The following is a 21604-nucleotide window of genomic DNA, read 5'->3' as shown; positions in this document are numbered from 1 at the left end:
CAAAACATACACAAATAGCTGTAGTATAGTAAAAACATGGGTGAAAATGTGATGTTATGTGGCTTTTGTTACAAGGGAACCTCTCTAAATCAGCTTCGTGGAAAAATCCACTTCCTTGGAGTTATTTTCACACGTGGCTGTCTAGATGTCTAGAATGGTCTTTCCTACCTTTCACGACCAGCTCCTCTCACCTGAAGCTTTCCCCAAATCCATCTGTATTTATAAGAATATGACATTAAAGTAATAAGGCTGATTTTAGTTTGGGCCTTAATAGCAACTGAAGGCAATCTGAAAGTTAACTCTGGCCAGCAACATTACTGGAACAGAGCCTCCCAAGATAACTATACGTTGAAGAATGTTAAAAGCCCTGTTTTTTCATAATTCTCATTACTCCATAGTTACTTGGATTCAACAATTCAGCATCTGAATTGTCTCTAACTTTATGTATTCCAGTAAGACTGTACTCTCTAAGGCAACTAGAAACAGCCCTTAAACTGAAATGCTGAAATTGCTCAGTCTACAATAGAGCAAAGGAATGGCTGTGTCAGGTACAGTTGAACCTCATTACTTGCAGATTCTGTACTTGCAAATTAACCTACTCACTAAAATTAGTAACCCCCAAATCAATACCTGCAACACTTCTGTAGTCACCTATGGATGTGCAGAGTGGCAAAAAAAATTTGAGTTGCTCAATGTGCATGTTCCCAGATGAAGTGAAACAAGGCCATGTTCTGCTTTTTTGTTTCAGCTCATATAATAAAAATCCTTTTTGTGGTCACATTTTTGTGCTTTTTTGTTGGTGATTTCACTGCTTAAGATGGCCCACAAGCCCACATAGTGCTGAAATGCTGTCTAGTATTCCTAAGTACCAGAAGGCTGTGATGTCCCTTACAGAGAAAATTGCTATGTTAGATAGGCTTTGTTCAGGCATGTTATACCGCCATCAGCCGTGAGTTCAATGTTAATGAATAAAAAATGAATATTAAATAGTGATTTAAATAAAAACATATAAACCAAGATTATGTATTGATCGGTTGAGGAAAATGTTGTGCCCAGAAGCTTGCAGTAACCTAACCCTTTATCTCCCCTAGGAGCAATGTTTCAATATGTGCTAATTCAGTGTTTGCTGGCAACTTTACAGAAGGTAACCACAGGAAATGAGTGTCAACATACATAACAGAATGCTTTTTTAATACATTTGATTTCTGCCGGCAGAGGGCTTAGATCTGCCCTGGCTTGTTTGTTTTCGTTGTTTTGGCTGTGCTGCTGTGGCTTTCAGCTTTTGCTTTTGGGATCTTAGTTCCCAGAAAGGGGAATAAACCCATGCCCCCTGCAGTGAAAGTGTGGAGTCCTAACAGCTGGACAGCTGGATGCCAAGGAATTCCCTACCCTGTATTTTAATATATACTCTGTTCAAGGGAGAATTTTAGTTAGCTCAGCATATCTTATGGGACCAGCCAGTTTTGTTCTATATCTACCAGTCTTTCTTTGATTTCCCCAGTAGTAAGTAGCTTGGTAGTTCTATTTAAATTATGAATTCATAAATTGGCATTCAGATTGTATCAGTCTTTGGTGAGTTTGGAGAGAATGTGCCAAGGTTTGCTGAGTATCTCATGAACCCAAGTGAGTCTACGATCAAAGTTCTAGATTATAAAACAGGATAGACACCAGAACTAGGCAACTAACAGAAGCACAAATCTCCAGGCACAAATGAAAGAGTCCTTGGCAATGTAATTTCAATATTTCAAATATAGGAGTGAGGCCTCACAGAAAACTCCTACCCCTCTGGCTGGGAAATCTTTGCCCTAGGATACCAGAGGCTGATATTAGCAGTGTGATAAAATAGACACAATTCAAGCAAATATTCCGCTGATGGTTAAGGAAGTCAGGAGGTCTCCACAGGACTTGGCAAGGAGGGTTGATTTCTTTCCAATTATACAAGAAACCAAGGGCTTTAGATGACCAGGAGAGTAAGAGTCTTTACAAAAGTCTGTATGGGCTCAGGAAATCAATGGGGCAGGCTGATGGGGTTAGTAAGTTAAAGGCAAAGGCCAGAATGCTTGAATCTGTACTATAAGTACAGTGTAGTATACCTAAATGTCCCTCAAAAGGGTGGAAATATGAACTGGCCTTCAGAGGGAAAGCACTGAAACGCCTCTGGTTTCATACTGGGAAACAGGACAGAAACCTTTTGTCTGTAAGTCAGTCTGTAAGTAAGTCAGACTCATATGGAAGGAAAGCAGCACTTAGAGTTAAGTTGATGTGAAATATTACCGAAGTTCATGGTACAGGGATTCTTTCATTTCTACTTCCTACCTAGTAACTATAACTACTTGGGCCTTGCTTTCTGAGTGACAGAGAAGAGGACTAGATTTTTCTTTTTGACAGAAATGGAAACCCCAGAACAAAACCTTTGAAATACCAGTAGCCACAAAGCGTAAAGCAGTATGATCCATAGAGAAATTGCACAAACTTTAAAAAGTGGTTAAGACCCCACGCTCCCAATGCAGCGGGCACGGTTCAATCCATGGTTGAGGAACTAAGGTCCACATGGCACAGCCACCAAAAAGAAGAAGAAGAAAAAAAGCTGTTCTTTGCAAGTCTTTGGATAGTCACTGCATCTGTAGTAGAGGGTAGAAACCAATTTTAGAAACCCTGAACATTCTCATCAAATAAGATCAGTGCCACATCTTACCTTGAGAACAAAGGCTGAAGAGATGGCTCAAAAAGGAGAGACTCAGACAATTTAAGAACAAAACAGGTATATTTCTATTGGACTACCTGATACAGAGGATAGTGTGGTATGGATGGATAGTATGAATGACAAATAATACAAATATATTTTATTTGAAATAAACAAAAATGCTTACACAGCTCAACAGGTCACCTGGAAATAAACTCTTGCTTGACTGTATTACTGAGCAAAAACAAAGCTGGAACACAAACCCTTCTTTTGACATGTATCTGGAGGAAGACACTACTTGGTTTTTAAAAAACTGACCTTCCCTTAAGGCCTGGTCATAGAAGTGTAAACAATGTAAATGAATCCACCATTACCAGCTGTCATATCATATCTATGTTACCTGTGTATTCTGAGATCACACCCGTACCTGCCAATAAACCTGGGAAGGGTTGCTATATCACAGTTACATTTGAGTTGGCAGGCAGGACTGAGGAAGAGTAATTTGGAACAAGTTTTACATCCTATTTAGAACAAATCACTAGTATTCCTTTAAATAACAGGTTACAATAGAAAGATACTGCCTGAAAGTTATCCTTTTCACTTTGGTTCATTTTTAGTTTTTGTGATTAACATAGTTGTTTGATTCATTCGCTTATAGTACAATCCTGCCACAAAGTATTAAAGCACAAGATACCTATTATTCCTTCAACATCTGTATTTTTTCAAGTTTTATACTCTACTATATCCCTAGTATGTCAGCAGTTTTTGAATATTAAAAAAATAATAATAAATGGGTAAAACTCTTCTAAAAACGCACATCTATAACTATAATGGATACTAGATGGGAAGGAGACAATGAGGGAAGGGAAAAAAGCAAACACGTTCATGTGTAGGGAATGTGGTTCAAGTCTTTGGATTTAAAAACAACTTCCCCAGAGAAGCTGGCTATAATGGAATTTCCAGAAAACTTCCTTTGCCTCCAAAAAAGGACCTGAAAAGCCCCAATCCAAAAGTTTGAAATGATAGTTATGAGATGTTAAAAATGAAGATCAAAACAATTGGAGGGAGAAGGATGAATGTGTCTTCCATTCAGCTACAGTTTGTAACTCAGCCTCTTCAGCTGTTGGTTGATCAGTAAAAACCACTGAAGTACCAGAAGTGCTTTGAAGGATGGGGTAGAAAAGTACTGAACATATTACCTGTCTATGTCAGTAACAGGGCTTCATGGCTAGGAAAATTTTCTAAACAGTAAAATGACTCCACGATAGATATCTCTCTCCATCTTTAAATGTGGCAGAATTGAAAAAAGAAAAAAAAAAAAAAGATTTACAAGTAGATATAGTGAAAACAGAAAATTACAAGACAGAAAACACAAAAGAATCAAGACAATGCTATAGGTTCAACAGTATTCCATGAGGCTAGAAAACCTGTTAACTTTGAAAGCCCTAGCAAAATATCACTCTTGTTTATAAATCACTTATTTATCATATGACCACACACTGAATCCTTTCTTTCCATGTACTGAAGAATCCTACATTCAGCCGTTAAGCATTCTGCATTTCTTTGCCAATCTTGTAGCTGAGTATCTTGTTCCAGTCGATTTTGGTGCGGGTAACTGGAAGTTGCCGACGCAAGGCCTTGAACGTGGTGTCTGACATTGTTTGATAGTTTTCACTAATTGCTGTCTGTAATAGATAATTGAAAATAAGTTGCTTGAACAGAAACTGGATGTAGTCAAAGGACATGCTTCAGTCCCCTAAGGACATATAAGCCATAAGATTTCTAGTGAGTGCCTCTTCAATCTCTGAAGCAGATTAACAAACCCACTTATTTCTAAAACTAGGGCTATACAGGTATCCTCTGCTTTTCCAAAGTTTGCTTTATGTCACTTTGCTTTTACCAAAGCAAAAATCAAAAACAGTGTTCAGCATTTGTTTTGCAGTGAGGCTGTTATAGGGGTATCGCGCACCCTGAGCTGTAACAGTGGCCCCATCAAGCTCCTTCCTTGGGAACTACACTCAGCATCAAGCAAACCAGAGCTGTGAACTGTGTCTGTAAGCATCTGTGTTGTATCCCAATTATTTGTGCATCTGATAATAAGGTGTGTTCTAAGGTAACTGCTTCTCTGCTTTACACTTTTTTGGGCTTAGGAAAGGTTTCATAGAAATGCTCTACTTTGGTATAACAGAGGAAGTCTGTAGTATTGGGCTGGCCAAAAAGTTCGTTCAGGATTTTTCATATCTTATGGAAGAAACCCAAATGAACTTTTTGGCCAACACAATACTTTCCAATGCCAAAACCTTGATTGTAAGCAGAATGCAAAAGTTGCAAGGTCTGCAAAGTTTCCACACTTACTAACACTGAACAACATGTGTATTTATGTTCAAAGGACAGAGAAGTCTAACAAAATATGTTAAAAGCAAAATAATAAGGCATTAGATCTAGAAAAAATCAGTTTCAAATCATCTTACCTGATACTCATTTTCTGCATGCTCTATGATTTTAATAAACTCCTTGGCAGTTTGGACTTCATTCTAATGGATAGAGGAGGAGGGGAAGATAAGAATTTTTAAAATTCTTAAGCAGTGAATAAAATTCAGTGAGCAGCAAATAAAAAGATACTAAAAAGTAAGTCCATCTTAACTAATATTTGTATAACAATTTAGTTTTTCAAGCATTCCCATGCAGGATCTTTGTTCCTCAACAAGGGATCGAACCCGTGCCCCCTGCAGTGGAAGAGTGGAGTCTTAACCAATGGACTGCTAGGGAATTCCCTGTTATTGTTATTTTTAAATTGATAAATGTTTTTAACATTTCTTAATTTTAATTTCTATTAAGGTAAACAGATATAACATACATTAACAAAAGCTATTTGAAAGTGCTCAGCAACTTCTAGGAAAATAAACAGTACTATGAATGCACGAAAAATTATGTCCCTTCTTTCCAGGTATGTTCTTCAATTCTCACAACAACCCTATGAAGTAGATCTGTTATTATTACCACCTACATTTTGCAGACGAGAAAACAGAATCCTCTTAAGTGACTTGACCAAAATTATATAGCCTTTGAATCATAAAGATGGGATCTACATCCAGGTCCTCATCAAAAAAGTGCACACTTCTTTCCAATCCAGCACAGTATGACCAAAAGACATCATGATGGCGACTTCCCTGGTGGTGTAGTGGTTAAGAATCTGCCTGCCAATGCAGGGGACATGGGTTCAAGCCTTGGTCCAGGAGGATCCCACATGCTGTGGAGCAACTAAGCCCATGTGCCACAACTACTGAAGCCTGCACGCCTAGACCCTGTGCTCCACAACAAGAGAAGCCACCACAGTGAGAAGCTCCTGCACCGCAATGAAGAGTAGCCCTCACTGGCAGGAACTACAGAAAGCCCAGCAAGGAAAACCCAATGTAGCCAAAAACATTAAAAAAAAAAAAAAAAAAAAAGACATTATGATGTCTTGAAATTCTTATGCCTTGAAAATATCTGGTTTAAGATGATATAAACATGCTTTCAGACATATCAGTCATATATTCTAAACTCACAGGCTCCTCTATTTGCTACTTATGATGCTAAGCCAACAAATCACATTTTGCTTTACATGATTTGGGTACAAAATGAATTGAATCTCTCTCTTTCTTTCACAATTAAGTAAAACAGAATTAAAGAGGGTGCAATTTAATGCCCAGGGAAGTGTCCTAAGATCCTTTCAGAGTCAAAACTACTTTCTATTCATAACAACACTAAGACATAGTTACTTGCCTTTTTCACTCTCACTCTCATGTGCGTACAGTGTAGTTTCATAGAAGCTGTGTAATGTGTGATGATGTCATTACTTTTTGAGGGCTAATGTGTGAAGCACATACGAGAATCCAGTTTATTAAATGAGACATCACACACTTTGTGAAAATGTAAATCTACATTTACATTTTCATTCTTTTCACTAATTTTTTTTTAACCTGGAAAGTACAGCTGTTTTTTGTGAAAGTGAAGGTTAACAAGTAATGGGTTTGTTATTGCTGCTTTAGATTTTTTTTTGGCTGCACCACACGGCACAGCATGCAGGATCTTTGTTCCCCAACAAGGGATCAAACCCACGCCCCCTGCAGTAGAAGAGTGGAGTCTTAACCAATGGACTGCTAGGGAATTCCCTGTTATTGTTATTTTTAAATTGATAAATGTTTTTAATATTTCTTAATTTTAATTTCTATTAAGGTAAATAGATATAACATACATTAACAAAAGCTATTTGAAAGTGCTCAGTAACTTCTAGGAAAATAAACAAGTACTATGAATGCATGAAAAATTATGTCCCTTCTTTCCAGGTATAGGACACAATACAGTTTGGTTGAATACTCCTAAAAATGTTCAGTTTCTCTAATGATACGAATGTATGAGTGATAAACCCGGCAAGGTTTAGTTTAGCAAATTTTCCTTACTCCTGGTATTTATCAATTGAAGATACTGCTGTCCTTGAGCAAATCTCACAACCAAGAAAGAAAAACAAGTTTGAATTCTTTAAAGCCATTATCACTATTCTCAGTCAAAGACTGTGAACTAACATCAACCAACCAACAAAACTAGTTGGTTACATACTACCAATTAAAGCTGCCATAAACAAGGACCTACTGTGTAGCACAGGGAACTATATTCAGCATCTTTTAATAGCCTATAATGGAAAAGAATCTAAAAAAGAATATATATACACACACACCCATATATATAAATGAATCACTTTGCTGTATATCTGAAACTAACATAACATTGTAAATCAACTATATTTCAATAAAAGTTTTTTAAAAATTAAAAAAAAAAAGGTTTTATAAAATGCTTTAAAAAAAAAAAAGGCTGCCAAAATCAAAGCAATGAAAACAACCTAAATTTCTAGCGGCAGAATCAGTACTCAGGATTAAGATTAATTTTTTTTAAAGGAAAACAAGATGCAAGTGAGACAGACATTAAATATTCCACACTCACCGAAACAGTTACTGAATCCTGTACATCTTTATGACTAACCAACTGAACATTGCCATCTTCATAATAGTGAACCTGTGTGAGGCAATGTTTGAGCAAGTTATGTAGGTCACACAGAAATTTACTGCTTAGAGCACAAATTCATGCCTTCAGCGATCCCCAAACTTACCAACTCTGAGCAAATAATTAATATGACCAATGGTAATTTACAACGGTGCTTAAAATTCACAGAACATTTAAATTTAAGAATTCTCTTTTCTTATAAGGGAAAACTGATTATTAATTAATAAACATTTATTATGTGCTTATTGCAATCCAGACACTGTGCTAGACATTGTGAATACAAAGATCTTAAATAAGATTCTGTGCTTAAAAGTAGTAAAATAATTAAAATAAAATCAATTAACATTAGTTTTTCTCTGTGAAAACCATGAAATTTTAATGGGTCCTAATCCTTTATACATCTCTCCATATATAATACTATCATCATTTTTGGTTAAGTAGATCTGACCAGGTACAGGAAAAGCTTAACTGAGGGTTAAAGACAGGACGGAAAAAAATAAATATTCTACTGGTAAATCAGTCTACAAAAGTAAGTAAGGCAGAAGCAGTCCTGAGGATATAAGGCAAAGTGGGGTTACTACAATTATGATAACAATTAGCAAGAAGGAGCCTTACACAAGAGACAGACTAACCACTGAACTAGATGTAAGGCTCAGGAAGTTGTAGTAATTTGCAAGATAGGTTTAGTAACAGTCACCAAAAGTTAACAAAATCTTTTCTAGGCTTCATCTGCTAATATAAATTTCAACATGACTATCATCAACATAAATCCTCACAAACTGTTGCCTTCCCAGAGCTACCCTTTTGCTTATAGAATAACCAAAGGGTTAAATATCTTAATGACATCTCCAAATAATTCTCACTCTGATTTTTAGGATATGTAAATGAAGTAAATAAGCCTTTCCCCAAAGTGTGATCAGTCTATGGTTAAAAGATATAAATGAGGTATATCTGGGTACTGGACCCTGTTGTAAAAGTCTTATCAGAAACCTATGTAATGTGTGCTCTTAATTTATAGGTTTGCCTTGGCAAAGCTGAAACACAAGTAACTTTATTTCCTTCTAGAAGGAAAATAAATTTCCTTGCATAAATTTATAGTAAGCTGCCAAGTTAATGCTGATGCCATAGTTACAAGAGGTCTAGAGCATAGGGCTACTCACAGACACAGTCAACAGATGGAGAATAACATACTGTCTTAGGTTGGGCTCCCCTAGAAGCAGACCCCGGGATAAAGATTTGTGAGATAATGGTTTATTTTGGAGGTAATCTCAGAAAGCACTAGCAAGGAATGAGGAACTGAGACACAGAAGGCAAGGAAGTATTATAGGTGCATTGATGAACGCATTACAGGTGTGGGCACTGGACTCTGGAAGACTATGCAGAACATGCTTTAGAGCTGTCCTACCTGAGGAGTGAAGAAGCTGACATATTTACCCACCAACTTTTGAACGGCACTAAGGGCTGTGCCAGAGCTGTGAACAGAACACTTTCAGTGTGCCTCACCTGAGTTGGGCATGCTCCTGCAGCTAGGAAAAGCTCCCAGGAGGAGAGGTGCAGCTACTTGCAGCAGGAAGTAATAGGTATGTACGAAAAACGTGCTTACAGTCCACATCTACTACGTGTATTTCAATTAAATTATACCATTTAAAAAGGCAACTCTTGCTAATTGTTATTAAAGCAAGACTTACCACAATATGATAGAAGTAAAATTAGGTGCTGACCTTCTCAGTTATCAGTAACTGTTTAATCTGACTTTAGACTTAGTTGGGCTTAAGAATTAAATCATCATGAATTTTGAAAGTCAAACCTGTTAGGATATCAGAAGACTTCATTCCAGATAGGCATCCAATGAGTTAATAAGGTCCTTATTCACCTGCCTGTCCTGACACCAGCATTAGAAATCTACTCTGCTTGGTCAATCACACCTGGCCATTCTCTCTAGTTCCTCTGTTTTATTTACTTGGTTTAAAACCTCCTGTCATTACTGTAAAAAAATAAATAAATAAAACATGTCCATTCATGTAGCTTTCTTCAGAGATGAGAGTTAACCTTAAATATATGCATATGTATACATTTAAATGAGACACATAAAAGACTAAGCTACAGTAGCTGCTGTGTAGTCACTTCTTCATAATCAGTTATTTTCTTCTTCCTAGAACTGCTGTTTGATAACTCCTGGAAAGATCTCAGGTTATCTTTGAAAGAGAAAAATAACAAGCCATACACTTCATATGATTATCCTTTATCAACCCAGAATAGCTCTCTCTGTTTAACTACAGTACTTCCCCAGGAAGGAGGAGTCTACTTCTATTCACTTCTATTTCTATTTACCAACCATCTCCCTTTGCAGCTACATATAGTTGTTCCTTATTTCTAATGTCAGAACAAATATCAACTTGAATGTTTGTTTTAAAGATGTGATGTTTTAACATGGCTTATTAACATATTGGGATCTCACCTGAATCTTAAGTACTCCAACCACCTGGGCTATAGATGGTGTGATGGTAAACTTCCATTCTGATCTCCAACGACCATTCCTATTAAAATACACACACAACACTGTAGAATTAGCAATAAGAAAGAGGTGATTTGCCACTGAAGCAGAGAATTTGGGAAAGAGGAAAAAAAAGAAACAAGTCATTTCCAGCTTGATAAAAACAAGGCTCTATCCACCAGTTTGTATCCAAGTGGCCTAATTATAAGCCTTTTGTAAGTTATTTTGACTTTCACTTTTCATTTTTTTTATCCTGGAGTAGAAAACCACGCCTACTCTGCTCATGGGAGGCTTTTCCACAAACAGATGGATGGGCCACTGAGTTGCAATAACTCAAGTATTATTAAACAAACTCAAGTAAAACCCAGACTTTCCACTGGGTCTTTAATGACTTATTCTCACTCAATGTAAGAGTAATATTTAAAAGATAGATTATAAAATCTTAGAAGAAATCTAAATGGGCACATCCAAACCCCTCATTCTGCAGTAGGGAACTGAAGTTTCTCAAATAACCTATCCCCAAGCTAGTTAGATGAAAAACCAAGTCTCAACTGCTGGTTTGGTTTCTTTCCTATATAAATGAGATTAAAAAGAAGAGAACATCTACTTTCTTACCAGAAGTTTTTAGGCTGAAACTGGTGGCTTTCAATACACGCAATAATGGTCTGTTGCCCATCTATAGTTTTAGCATAAACCTGTTGTTTTAAAAAAAGTTAGATTCTTGAGAACATATTTAAGCAACAAACATTATACAAAAGCAGTATGCTAAATCCTTGGAGGAGATGAAAAGTCAAACAGGATGAGTTTACAGCTCACAAGAGTTCATGGAGTATGAACACAAACCACATGTTAAGTTCTAGAGGAGACAGTAGTACAATGAATACAGAAGAAAACACTGCTCCTGGTTCAGGTTGCAAGAGGGGTACCAGTTAGAATGGGCTTTACAAGACAGATGAGATTCTGATTAGTAGAGACTGAGAATAAAGATGAGTAAGCAGTTCAGGAAAGAAACTGGGGGCTGGTTCCGTGAATGACTGAATGGTAATTAGTTCTGTCAGGTTAGAGGGTGTGTGTGAAGTGGAACTGTGGGAGATAATACAGGATGGTAGATTTAGGTCATGTAGTAGTAGATGTAAGGTAAGAAAACTGGACTTTATTCCACAGGCAATGGGCAGAAACCAAAACATGACCAACTATTATTTTGGGATAATAATTAATACTGGTGTACAGGGTAAAATGGGACAAAAGTTGAAAGTTAGGAGGCCACAAAATTAATCTACGTAATAAAACAGGGTAGTATCAATTGGTATAAGGATGCAGAAGCACAGTCAAAAGTCTGGCAATATATTGCAAGTGAAGGGCAAGAGAAAGGAAGGGGCCAAAGTATTTGCATGCTTGGGTGACTAGAAAGACAGTGGCATCACTAACAAATTGGAAAATTCAGATGTAGATGTCCAGCTAGAAGTTAGAAACACCAACTGTTCCTTAGTGTAGGAAAGGTGAACAAAAATGTGATCACCAAAGAAAACAAAAAACAAAAGGCTTTACAATCCACAAATGTTTTTATATTTATTTTCCTTTTGCTCTAGTAAGTATAGTGAAACACACTGTTGTTATCTATAGATGACAAAAGTTGAAGTTCATTGAGCTTCTTGCCCAAGGTCATTCAGAAAGTGGTTAAGGTAGAACCCAAACCTACTGCTTTTCTTTCTTTTTTTAAAAAATAAAAATAAATTTATTTATCCATTTATTTATTTATTGGCCGCATTGGGTCTCTGTTGCTGCAGGTGGGCTTTCTTTAGTTACAGCGAATGGGGGCTACTCTTTGTTGTGAAGCTCAGGCTTCTCATTGCAGTGGCTTCTCTTGTTGCAGAGCATGAGTTCTAGGCATGTGGGCTTCAGTAGTTGTGGCTCACGGGCTCTAGAGCACAGGTTCAGTTGCTTGGCAGCATGTGGGATCTTCCTGGACCAGGGATCAAACCCGTGGTCCCCTGCACTGGCAGGTAGATTCTTAACCACTGTGCCACCAGGGAAGTCCCCATTGCTTTTCTGACACCAAATTCTGTAACTTCCCCTACATTATATAAACTATGAGTTTCTGAGAGAGAGAAATACAGTAATGGGTATTGCCCACGTTTACAAAAGTAGGGGAGAGGATAAGAAATAAGAAACAGAGTAAGAATAATTAGAGGGTACTGACATAGCAGTCTAAGAAAAGATAGTTTCTAAAAGTAGCTGGTTGGCCTCAGTGTGAAATGCCATACAAAAGTCAAGGACCAAGAAAAGGACACTGGGTCAGGCAATTCAGGAATCATTAATCTCAGAAAGGAGTTTCTGTAGAGTAGCGACTGAAGCCAAAATTCATGGGGTTAAGAAGTTGGTAACTAATGAGGAAAGCACTAGTAGGAGCAGAACGCTCCCTGGTTTGGTTGTACAACAGAGGAGAGAAAGGGAGGAAGGGAGGGAGAGAGAGATATGAGGGAAGGGAGAAGGAGGAAGGGCAAGGTGGAAAGAAGAAAGAGAAGTAACTTACAGGAATTACTATTTTGACTGAAGAAATGTGTGTCCGTTCCCCCCCCCCCCCCCCACCCCACTTAAGGACAGGAGAAATAAAAATATTTCTAGGTAAAGAGAACTACACATCAGAAGAGAAAACGAAGTCACAATCAGACATCCTGAAGTAGATAGGATTGTATGAAATCAAGAATATGGATCCTTCTTCCTCAGATTCAAGTACATGGAAGAAAGGGAAGATTTCTGAGTGTGGAAAGAAGAGAAATAAAAAGATTTCATGTCATTCTCGATTCTATTAAAATGCAGGGGAGCAGATGCCTAAAGGGCAATGGGAAAGTTTTGAAACACAGTAGAGTCGATCCTTGAACAACACTAGTTTGAACTACTATTTTTTTCAATAATAAATACTACAGTACTACACGATCCACCATTGGTTGAATCCACAGTTGGATGAATCCACAGACCCCGAACTGTGGATACAAAAGGACCTCAGCGGACTTCCTTGGTGGAGCAGTGGTTAAGACTCCACACTCCCAATGCAGAGGGCCTGGGTTTGATCCCTCGTCAGGGAACTAGATCCCATATGCATGCCGCAACTAAGGAGCCTGCCTGCTGTAACTAAGGAGCCCATGTGCTGCAACTAAGACCTGGTACAACCAAATAAATATTAAAAAAAAAAAAACAACTCCAAACAAACAGACAGGACCTTGAACATGGAGGGCTTACTATAAATTACACTTGAATTTTCAACTGCACGATGGGTTGGTGCCCCTAACTACTGCACTGTTCAAGGGTCAACTGCACACAGAAATATCAGGGATTACTGAGATAAAGTTAAGAATTACTAAACTGAACAGCTGAGGATGTAAGACACTTCAGTACAGTAGACACTGTTAGAATAATTCCACGTCTTTCTGTAGCTCATGTATTAGCTAAAAGAAGTGAGAAAAGGACACAGCAGGGTTACTCAGTGTGGGAGCTCTCCAAATTAAGATTGAGTAGTGACAAATTCTGAATAGGCAACAAATGATAAGTTGAAAGTAGATTTAAGAATGAATAGTCAAAGGAAGGGAGGGAACACGGGGATATGTGTATAAAAACAGATGATTGAACATGGTGTACCCCCCCAAAAAAAAAAAAAAAAAAAAAAAAGAATGAATAGTCAATTTCTAAAAAGTGTGTGTGTCATCTCTCCCTTTGCAATACTAGGTTTCAAAATGGAATTCTGTACTTACCCATCATAACGGGTTTTCTCCATTATTTAAAAACAAAAAACCAGAACAAAAACAAATCAAATGCGTAATAACGATAACCAGAATTTATGCAGAGCTCATTTTGTGTCACTTTCTAAGCACTTTCTATACATTAATATTTTAACAATTTTCTTTAAGGAGAAATGATAGAACCAAAAACTTATCATTTTTTTCCACCAAAAAGTATTAAAAGAGAGTCAAAATTACCTTTGATTTAAAAAAAAATTGTTTAGTTCAAATAATTTTGACTATCAATGAAATCATTTAAACTATGCAGAAGTAGCTTTGTAAAAAGCTTTTTTGATGGCTGTAAGGCAATTTCTCATGAATAAATAAGACAAATGTGAAATAGGATACACTGAGATTTTAAATTTTTATGCACTAGGGAATTCCCTGGTGGTCCAGTCGTTAGTACTTGGTGCTTTCACTGCTGGGGCCTGGGTTCAATCCCTGGTTGGGGAACTAAGATCCTGTAAGTCACACAGTGCAGCCAAAAAATTAAAAAAATTAAAATAAAATAAAATAAAATAAAATTTTTATACACTGGGATTTTAAGAAAGAATTTCCCACATTTCCCATTTTCCATTTACACCCCTTTCAAAAATGATTTAGGGAATAAAATGCAGAGGAGACTGTAACTAAAAGGAAGAGATGTTTGTGGCTGGCCAAAGCCTTCAAACGATAAGGTAATCATAAGAAATAAAACACTCTAATAATGAAGCAGGCAGATACTTAACAGTACAGAAGCCGTTGGAATAATGATCTTTCACATAGGCCCTTAAAGCACTGTCACAGGATTCTCTCCAAGACTTCAGACCTCCATCTACTTCCTCTGGCTGGGGGTCACTTGCTTCTTTCCGTAAGTGATCAAACTTAAAGGAAATTTTGTTTCTTGGATCTAAAAATCTGCTATTACCCAGGTCACCGTGTTCTGTAATTAAGACCTTCCAAAGAATAATTACAAACATAAGTAACTCTGTAAAAAAAAGACAGTTCTTGTCACACTTTACAAAACAAACAAATAAAAATTCTGGAGACGATTAACTTTCCATTTAGTCAGATTTCTCTTTCATAATTGATTTTTCAATCAATTCACATTTTTATTTTTATAAAAATATTATGTTTCGGGGTGAGTCAACTCTAAACTGCAACATTTCCCACATCCTAACAATACCCTTCATTTCTTGGTTTCTGTCTAATATACAATCTATGTATATACACATATTTGTAATTAGTAACTTCTATGTACACTTTTGTATTCCTTTTTCACATATTTCATGAACTTTTTCCAGAGTCATTACACTTAGTATTTAAAATAGGTAATACAATCAATTACATGGTTCAAAAATGAAAAACAATATATATATAAAGTGAAATCTTTTTCTCACCTTTATCTGCCATTCACCAAATTCCCAACATATTCCCCCTTCCCCACAAAGGTAACTGATTTTATTAATTTAGAGCAAGAGTTGTCTTTGGCAAGCTATGCATGAGGTGCCATTTGTTTTTGTAAATAAAGTTTTATTGAACACAGCCCTACTTGTTTGTTTTTGTATTGTCTATGGCCGCTTTCCTGCTACAATAGCAGAGTTGAGTAGTCAAGGCTGACTTTTTGTCCCACAAGGCTGAAAATACTTATTACTATCTGAGCCTTCACAGAAAAAAATTTGCCAATTTCTGATTTATTCTTTCAGTGTTGTTGTTGTTTTGTTTTGTTTTTAACAAATACAAGTGAATATTCTAATTCCCCACTCCTTTCTTTTACACAAAAACTAGAATACTATATGGTACCTTTTCCTTCTTTTTAAATTTGATGTTTCTAGACCATCTTTCCATACTAGTGCTTAGAGAACTTCCTTGTTTTTTATTACAACTATGTATGACTCCATTGTATAGGTACACAAAAATGTATTCAACTAGTCTCCTATCAATGGATAGCTTGAGTGGTTTCTAATCTCTTGTCAAGAAACAACACTGCAACGAAAGTCCATGTATGTTCATTATGTACAAATTATGTACATGTGCCAAGCACACCTGTGGGATAAATTCCCTGAAGCAGGACACTTGGGTCAAGGGTAAATGCATTTGTAATTTTGACAGAGACTGACAAACTGCCTTTTATCATAGGATGTGGTACTAAGTTACAAGCCCATCATTAGTAGAAATTTTAACTGGCATTTCTTTTCACCTTTAAAAAATTCATTTCTGTTTCCACTTCGGAAAACTATGTGTACCTAATTTTTGCCCACTTTTCTACTGAGTCTTCAGTCTTTTTCTAGCTGAACTCTAGGGAGATTATCCTTTTGCATGTGTTTTGAGTTCCACATATTTTTCCCTAACTTGCCATTTGTACCTTTTCACATAGTTACCATTTAAAATAATTATATATGATCTCATTATACATACCATAGTATACTTAATCACTTCTGAACTGAAGGAGCTTTAAGCTAGTTACAGTTTCTACCACTGAAAGTCACTGTAAGTTCTACCATAAATCTAGTCTTTTCTTCTTAAAAAAAAATACTTTTGAAAGAATTCCTACTTTTCAGATTCCTGTTATCACCAGACTTTTAAAAACCTTGTCTATAATGACAGTAGGAACAATACATAAAACTATTTCCTTAGTCTTACCTTCATAAAGCTTTCTCATTATAATTTTGCAACTTTTGTAACTAAAAGGTAAATATATTCACATTAAAATTTTAATTTTTACTTCCTTAATTACTATTAGTAGGTGACCTAAAGCTTTTCAAGTTTGCTTTGTATTCTCCAATTGGGTACAGTTGGTTCATGTCTGTTGCTCATTTATCCAAGTTTTGGCATCATCCTTAGGTATTTGAATAACCTTTTAATTTTGTTTGAGTTACATATTTTCTCCTTTTTAAATCTTATTTTAAAAATCTTTTTATTCTGCAGAAGTCACTTTCTTTTATAAACTTTTCTGTTTCATCACTACTCAAGTTATGCATCTCTTTCGATTTCCTACTAAATTTTTATGTTTAAAAAATAGTTAACCTTTAAACTACACTTGAAATTAATCTAGGTATACTGTTGGCTTTGGAAGGTTAATCTTATAATTTTATCAATTATTTCCTTTTCCCTTCTGTTTTACGATACTTAGTTTAAGGCTCTACTATCACTGCTTTATATCTTTATGTTTGCTAGCATTAATCTCCTTCATTTTTCTTCTTGATCAGAATAATCCTGTGTGGTCTATTACAATTTTCATAGGAATTGTATGGAATCTATTTGAAAAAGCTTCCCATATTATTTATATTTCTTATTCAGATAAACTTTCCATATTACTTATATTTCTTATTCAGAAATGTGGTATTTACATCTATTTAATTTTCCATTCATTTCTCTGATTAAAATGTGTGGGTGTGTGTATATGAACTGTGTGACAGGCTCTTGCTAGTTTCCTATACAATATCCATTCTCTCTCTTTTCCTTACTAATAGAACCTCAAAGGTTTTCAAGAAGGCAATGTGTCCATCCAAAAAGATAACACTTCTCAGCTAGAAATGATAAAGTGATATGCATACTGGCAATAATTTATCAGTGGAAGTTGCTTCTGGAAGAGCCAATAGCACCTCTTGCACCTTCCTCCTTCTTCCTTCCTGGAACATGGATTCAGTGCACAGAGATGGATCAGCTATCTTGAGAGCATGATAATGAAAACCATACACAGGATGGCACAATAGAGAGTCAGAAGCAACTTGCGTCTCTGATGATACGGAGCTACCATAACATCCCTAAATATTACCTCTGAACTTCTTATGTGGCAAAAATAAAGTCTCTAGTTAACCCACTGTAGTTGATTTTCTATTATATGTAGTGATGGCATCTACTTTAATAACTCAAACGTCTTTTCATATTTTCCTTGTGTGTCTAGGTAATGTGTTGCTGTTGTGGCTAAGAATGTGATCTCCTCTTGATTACATGTTTAAGCTGGCCACCACGTGGATACAGGAATGTTCTTATATCATGTATCTGGACACAGACCTTATTATTTCAATAATTCTGCTGTATTAGCAAAGTATACAATATCAACTGTAAGCAATATTTATCATTTACTTTTCAGTATTTTTTGTCTTTTATACTTGTAATTAATCTATTTTCATTGAGAAAATAAAGATAAGCACAAATATAAACCAAAGCAAACAAAAAACAACAAACAAAACAAATTATAGTAATCCTGTAATCCTAACATAGGGAGTTAACATTTTGATGTATATTTTCCCACATTTCCAATTCTATGCACATCTATATACTACTTTATTTCTGAGTCTTAAATTCCCCTCATGATTTAACATCTCACAAAACGGGATGCATCTTACACTTGACAGCATGTCAGGACTGTGTCATAGTTTAACTGACATTGTTTTTTCTTTTTTAATGGCACATAAAGATGTATCTTTCACAGAATTTAAGATGCAGATTCTAATATAGTATCTTTTTATAAGATACTATATCTAGCTAAAAAATAAACTAGCTTAATGCTACATGTTGCTTTATGTTTCAGCTTAATATACCATGAACATATTCCCAGTTCTATATTCCTATCAATTTTCAATGGTTACACAGGATTTTGGTCTACAGATATTTAATGTCTGACATCTAGATTGTTTCCAATTTTTCACTATCATAAACCGTGCTTCAAATAATCTTTTTACACATTTACATACTTATTTCCCTAGGATAAATTCTGTGGACTTGTGGGTTCAAAAGGGATTCAGACTTTTAAAAGGCATTTGCTATTTGGTTCCATGTTGCTTTGAAGTGTACATAAACGAATTTACAAAGCTCTGTCTTAAAATGTTAATAACTCTGTGGTAAAAATGGGAATATGTATTTGCTTTGTTCCCGTAACTGAACAGGAATCCTTGTTTTCCCATTAAATATAATGTCTCTTGTTATTCTTACCAAGGAGAATTAGAGACAGCTGGAAAACTTGTGTAAAACTCAATTCCTTTTACTTTCACTGTCTTGTTAGAGACAGCTATCTCTTCAAAGAAACTCCTAGTATTTTCAGAGGGAGGAAGAATTTCCTAATATGTAGAATATTTACAAAAGCTAAGAATACTAAGACATGAATTTATGCAGCATCTTATCTTCAGACATCTGTTTTATAGTATAGTATTTATACTACCTTCCAGGCACAGTCTATCTACTAGAAATAACTATTACCTGATCTTCATATCCTTCTATCTTCACAGGTGTGAACTGATCCATGTTATACTGGGCAAATGCACTGGTTTTTTTAAAAAGAGAGAAAAGAATTATATATAAATAAATATAAAAGGTAGTTCAGGAAATTCCTTGGTGGTCCAGTGGCTAGGACTTCATGCTTCCCCTGCAGGGGGGCACCAGTTCAATCCCTGGTTGGGGAGCTAATATCCCACATGCTACGTGGTGTGGCCAAGAAAAAAAAAAGTTCACAGAACAGTGAAAGAGAATGTATAACTGGGGTAGCATTCATTATGGCAATTATAGTGATGCTGTGCAAATTTTAGGTTTGCAGGATCTGGTCCCAAAATGAGTTCTCAAAAATCAGTATAGATAGGGCAGAAGAAGATTGTTTCCCAGGCAGCAGTTCTTAAAACATTTTCTATAGCTAAAATCTAAACCAAATGTGTTTATGGTAATTATTTGTTGCTCTGCAGCACAATCCCTGTTCCATCTCCCCATCCCACCCTTGCACAGTCATTATCCAATTCTGGTTTCCTCTTTACAAAGGGACTCTGGGCCAGTTGGATAGATAGTAACTGAAAGAGCACTTTCTATTGAAGAGTAAAGCAGAGCAGTGATAAAGCCAGAGAACAGGGGGCCTTGAAAGCTAGATAGTGTTTAGATTTGAAGAAGAAAACCAACCAACCACCCACCCACCCACCCATCTAATGTTTTTGAGGACAAGGGCAAAATGAAAATGATATTCTAGAAAAATTTATTAGCCTGAAAGCGATAAGGAATCAATGATTGGGTAGAATAATCATGCAATTATTCTACGGCTAACTCCATTAAGGTACTTTCTGAATATCTGTTATTCTTTGGCAACTTGAGAAACATTATCACTCAACAGCAGCCTAATTTTTCTATAATTGGCAATTATAAAAAAAAATTCAACCTGAACTAAAAAAGTATAGAAGAAAACCTAACAGCTAACATTAAACTCTGCTTTAATAAGGAAAATCTGGGCAAGAATAAAAATAAGTAAGACCATATATATAATAAACTTTAAGGAAGTAAACAACATTTTGGGGGAAACGTTTTCTCCAAGCGAAAAAAAAACCCCACTAAAACTGTTAAAATACTTCAAAATAAAGCACTTGGTTTTAAAGTTAGTTTTCAGGGTACTAGTTTACTATCAACATAGTTTACCCAATATTAGAGTAACAAGTAAAAGTGGATTTAGAAAGATACTTACTGTGCTGCCCCTTCCCTGAGGAGGTTGTCATTATTAAGTAGTAGCCGGACATCTGAGGAGGAACATGATGTTAAAGATGTTAAAATTCAAATGTTCAGTAGAAGATGAACTTGAGAAATTTTACCAGATTTCTAGATTAGGTTTTTAGAAAACCAGGCTTTTGCAAGATTAGTCTTTGGATATACTGTATATGTAGAAATTCTAAAAATGTATACAAACAGATGCTAATGTTCACAGATTTGGATAGAATTATTTATGGTACAATAATCCAACAATAAATTCTCAAGGAATTTCATAGCAAATGAAAAACATGGTTTACATAAGGTTACAGTTAGGACTGTTACTCTGTATCTAAAGAATCCTTTTAAAACAGATTAAGAATTGTAGGTTTTTCTATAACACCAGGCCAAGAAAGCTGGGCATAATTCAGTTAGTGGCAGTGAAACTGCTGAACATATTTTTCTTTGGAGAATCTAATGTGGGGGCGTACAATCTTTTTAAAAAGCTGTGTGTCAAGAGTCTAGTCACTTTCCTTTTGGAAGAGGAGGGTCCTTGTTACCAAAAAACTACCAAGCATTAACTCCAAGAGAGAAGGCTAATTATAAGCCAAAGGCAATTGACTCTGAGAGCTTCTGAAAGAAGGGGCTGGCAGAGGCCAATATGTAGCATGCCAATAAAAACCAGCCGTCATGTCATAAGCAGCTTGCCAACTCTTAACCTAATGCTTTAGTATCAGTTATTCTCATGATATTCCTATAAAGTACATTCAGTTGTCAGAAATAAAACAAGGTACTTCTAACTACAAAGGCCACTAGTTTTTGTTAAGTCAAGAATTTATCTGAGCTAACCAGCTGGATAAAGTTAAAGTCGTAGGAGAATTTCTAAAAGCTCCGTTGTTGAAAATTTACATTTGGTCAATATGCAAGAGAGACTAGACAAAGAAAGGCTGCATTTGTTTTTCTTGCTGTTAGTGCTCAAATATCCAAAAACAAGTCTATAAAGAAGAATGTCTTGATTTACTTCTACCGTACTATTTTACTCCTTGTAAACATACATTTACAGGTACAAATGAACATTACACAGTTCCTCTAAGCAAGTAACTTTCTAATGTCAAGCTAGAATTTCAAAATAAATATTTGCTAAACTGAATCAAGATGCACAAAGATTATGATTTTACTTAAGGCAAACTTTAA

At 35.9% G+C, this 21604-nt stretch overlaps 1 protein-coding gene across 1 annotated transcript in view; it reads right to left on the bottom strand.

The window, feature by feature from the left end:
- Positions 1 to 2745: 2745 nt before the first annotated feature.
- CAPZA1 (capping actin protein of muscle Z-line subunit alpha 1) overlaps positions 2746 to 21604 on the bottom strand; it is a 41544-nt gene continuing 22685 nt past the window's right edge. Inside the window, exons 3-10 of the mRNA XM_057750126.1 lie at positions 20412 to 20463; positions 19175 to 19238; positions 14722 to 14928; positions 10833 to 10912; positions 10182 to 10260; positions 7664 to 7735; positions 5155 to 5217; positions 2746 to 4368 (exon numbers count right to left, since the gene is read on the bottom strand). Coding sequence (XP_057606109.1) covers positions 4228 to 4368; positions 5155 to 5217; positions 7664 to 7735; positions 10182 to 10260; positions 10833 to 10912; positions 14722 to 14928; positions 19175 to 19238; positions 20412 to 20463 — 758 coding nt within the window. The 3' untranslated portion in view covers positions 2746 to 4227. The remainder of the gene's footprint in view (positions 4369 to 5154; positions 5218 to 7663; positions 7736 to 10181; positions 10261 to 10832; positions 10913 to 14721; positions 14929 to 19174; positions 19239 to 20411; positions 20464 to 21604) is intronic.

Source organism: Hippopotamus amphibius, chromosome 1 (genome assembly GCF_030028045.1).
Source record: "Hippopotamus amphibius kiboko isolate mHipAmp2 chromosome 1, mHipAmp2.hap2, whole genome shotgun sequence".
In the NCBI taxonomy this organism is placed as follows: domain Eukaryota; kingdom Metazoa; phylum Chordata; class Mammalia; order Artiodactyla; family Hippopotamidae; genus Hippopotamus; species Hippopotamus amphibius.
The sequence above is the reverse complement of the archived record's forward strand: the minus strand, read 5'-3'. Positions and strand labels throughout refer to the sequence as shown.